General features: G+C 52.6%; 1 protein-coding gene across 1 annotated transcript; it reads right to left on the bottom strand.

Moving 5' to 3' along the window:
* Nucleotides 1-1986: 1986 nt before the first annotated feature.
* MONBRDRAFT_12885 (uncharacterized protein) lies at nt 1987-3615 on the bottom strand (the record flags this gene model as incomplete). Its single annotated transcript, XM_001750739.1, has 1 exon — nt 1987-3615. One exon carries the CDS (start codon nt 3613-3615, stop codon nt 1987-1989), a length of 1629 nt encoding a protein of 542 aa, XP_001750791.1.
* Nucleotides 3616-3620: the final 5 nt, after the last annotated feature.

Genomic DNA, 3620 nt, shown 5'->3' with positions numbered 1-3620 from the left:
CCCATAGCGACCGATGCTGAGTGTGTGCGAAAGCAGTGGGAGTGTTCAAATGCGTGGAAGCACGATTTGACGCTAACAGAAGGTGGATCATTCCCGGAATTCCTTACACTAGCCCTTTTATCATTCCCTCTCTTCTTCCCTCTCTTCTCCTCTCTCTTTCATCCTTCCTATCTTTCCTCCTTCCTATCTCTCCTCCTTCCTATCTTTCCTCCTTCCTATCTTCCCTCCTTCTTCTTCTTCTCCCTACCTTCCCTCCTCACTTTTCCTCCTTCTCTACTCCTATCCCCCTCACTTCCCTTTCTTTTCATCACTTCTTTCATCCTACTACTTTTTTTTTATTTTTCCCTTCATTTTCTCACATTTTCTTTCAATTTTATCTTATTTTCTTTTCCCCTTTTCAAAAACACCTTCTTCACACCATCCTCATATTCCACCTCTTTTCTCTACTCATTTCCTCTTTATTCAACATTTTTTTACTTCCACCTTCCAACTTATCTTTCCTCACCTACCACCAACCAATAGATTCCTTTCAAGCACAACTTATCGGCTTTAGTAATTACTAAAAATCGAAAACGAGTGAAACGATACTTAGTAAGTGATGGCAAATACCGGTCAACCCAAGCACTTATCTATCTGGATTTACTAAAGAGGCATCGATAAGTTCGAACTTATCAAGAGTACTTATCGTTTTTGATCGTTTTCGATTACTTATCGATTGCACTCCTCACATCAGAAAAAGCACTTATTTTCGATTTTCACGAGCCTTGGAAGGAATCTAATTCTTTTTCTCCATTCCACATTTTTTCTCATTTCTACTCTTTCATCATTACTCATCCATATTTCTTCCTTCGATGTTTCCCTGCCATCGTCAATTCCTTTCCCCTCCAACGCAACTGATTTCATTTTTCAGTATCTCTTCACATCCATGCTTGATCAGCGTATGTCGTCCAACACAAACGGCCCACAAGCTGTCAAACGTCTCAATTATACCCCCGCTTGAAAAACAAACAAACACTCACTTCAACATTGCAAACTGCCGTTTCGCCTCAATCACAAACTTCAACACGCGCGGATGGCCAACGCGCCCCTCTGCTCCGTACAGCCAGCCCACAAGCGCCTGCATCTCCGACGGGTCAAAGTCCCGCCCTCCAACTGCCAGCAGCTCAGCCGGGCACTCCATGCGCTGCATGATGCCGTGCAAAGTTTGACTGCGTGACACAGACGCGACCAAGGCTCGGATGGCCTCGCGGTTGCGCTGGGCACAGGCCCGCCCCGTGCACTCCACCACTCGATCACCCCCAATCTTCTGCGGCCTTCAGCACCGGTAGCAAACACCCGCCCCCAAGGTCACTTGGCAATTGCTACTACCATGACCGCGGCAGTGGCATCGAAAACAGCGCCCTTTCATGGCCGGGCAGCTAGAAGGCTGGTGGTGAGCAACCAAGCGGTCTCTGCTGCAGCTGCAGGCCCAGCAGTAGGTGCACATCCATAGCAGAGCCGTGTTAAAGTCGTCTGACTGAATGGGCGCCGATGGTACCATCAACTGCGCTCGTTTGGCCCGCGTCTGGCCCTCGTGTGATACTGGCGCCCCATGTGCTTCACAGCTTGGATGGCGCGCTGTGAAGGTCGGTTGCATCATGGAGCAGACGGTGCAAGCCGGCGCTCCTGCGGCCGCACAAATGTGGCCCTCCCCATCCAGCAGCCAACCAAGCTCAAAGGTCAGTTTTAGGATGTGATCTGTTTGTGGTCAATTCACAAAGCAAACAGAGGAAATTGAAACGGGAAAGGTACAAAGTAAAATGCCACTTCCGGTCTACAGGACCGTACTTATATCTCGGTGGCAGGAACAATCACAATGTTCTACAGGCTTCCTTGACGAGCGCTGTCAAGGATCATCAGACATCATCCTGGACTGATATCTTCCAGAGTGTTCCAGCAGCTTCTGGACATACGTCTATGCTTGTAGTCCAATAGTCAGGCAGCGCTTCATGCTTGCAAATGGCTGCAGGTCTTCCGAAACCGCTGTGCCTGGTGGTATCCATAGCGTGGCCTCGCCACCCGTCGGTCGCGGCCAGCCCGGCCAAAGGCCTGCGACAAGGTGTAGCCGTTGTAGCCGCTGCCAAACCAGATCACCTTCCGGACGTTGGGCATGTCCAAGCCCGCGCCCAAGCAGCTTGTGGCCACCAAGACCAGACTCTGCGTGCCGCTCCTCCACTGCTCAAGAGCGACCCGTGTGTCTTCGGCTGACATGTCAGCATCCACGGCCAGCGACTGCTCGTGACCCAACGTGCGTGCCAACTGAGTCGACAATGCCTCAACCTGCTTCTTCGTGTCACAAAATATCAGCATGCGATCCACGCGGCCCTCTTGCTCCAACAGGCCGTAGTGGCGTTTCACAAACATCTCAAATGCCTTTGTTGTTCCTTGTTGCACCCCTAGCCGAAGATCGGTTCGCATGGTTGGCATACGAAAGGTCTGGTACGAAGCGTCCTCCGTGCAATCCAGCTGTTGGAGCAGAGCCCGCTCATCTTTGGGGCAAAGCGTGCCAGTCAGGCCCACACACTTGACGGATGGGTTTTGGCGAAGATGGTCCAGCCGGCCTGGGCAGCGAACAAGACTCTCTCGATAGCTGGTGTCCACGAGCATTGTGTGAACCTCGTCCATCACCAGCATGGCCAGACGCTTTTGCTGCACGAGAGTTTGCACCCACATCATCCCATGGCCAACCAAAAAGTCGACCGTCATGACAACCACTTGCACGTTGACTTGCGTGTCACGGCCATCATTCTTAGCCCACTGCGATACAATGTCAGCCTGCTCGAAGCGGCGGCACCAGTCTCTGGCAAGCTCACGAAGCGGGGCTATCCACACCACGACCTTGCGTGGCTGGAGGTGAGCGAGTGTACACCGCGTCTTGCCCATGCCAGTCGGGGCCACGGCCAACAGCCAGCCGTCCTGGGCCTCGTGCCGAGTCACAGCCTGTGCCAATCGATACTGATCCCAGTCGCGAAATGTTGTCTTCCACGCTTGCCGCACACATTGAGCTAGCCAAATCTGATCCTCATACTCTTGTTGTTGCGTTTGGTCATTGTGCTGGCTTGGCTCTTGCTGCAAGGCCGTCGACGCAGCCTCTTTCACGGCTCGCGGCACGGCAACTGGCATGGACGATTCGGCTGCCTCGGCTTCGTCTAAATCCAAACCGGCAATGATATCGTCAATGTCATCCTCAGCATCAAGGCAGGCTTCAACCTCGGGATCTGTTTGCGTGCCCACGGTCGCTTGCACCTGTGTGCTGACGTTTCTGACCCGAGACGACTGGATGACCACCTGTTTATGAACCACTTGTTGCACGCAGGTCTGCCCATCCACGGCCTCGGCTTGGATCTGATCCTCTACATCTACCAGCTTCATGAGCTTGTGCCATTCTTCAGACACAAACTGGTGGCCATACTGTGCTTCACTGGACACAAACTTGTGATCGAGCTGCGTGCGGCCATAGACGTTGCGTGCCGTTCTGCCTGCATGCTGGCTTTGAGAGTGTGCCACATTCAACGCCCCCAATGAAGGCTCGGGCGTATGATGCAACACCAGTGTATGCAGCCAAGCCACGCTCATGTGCC

Source organism: Monosiga brevicollis, genomic scaffold (genome assembly GCF_000002865.3).
Source record: "Monosiga brevicollis MX1 MONBRscaffold_47 genomic scaffold, whole genome shotgun sequence".
NCBI lineage: Eukaryota > Choanoflagellata > Craspedida > Salpingoecidae > Monosiga > Monosiga brevicollis.
This window is presented reverse-complemented; position numbering and strand designations above follow the sequence as displayed.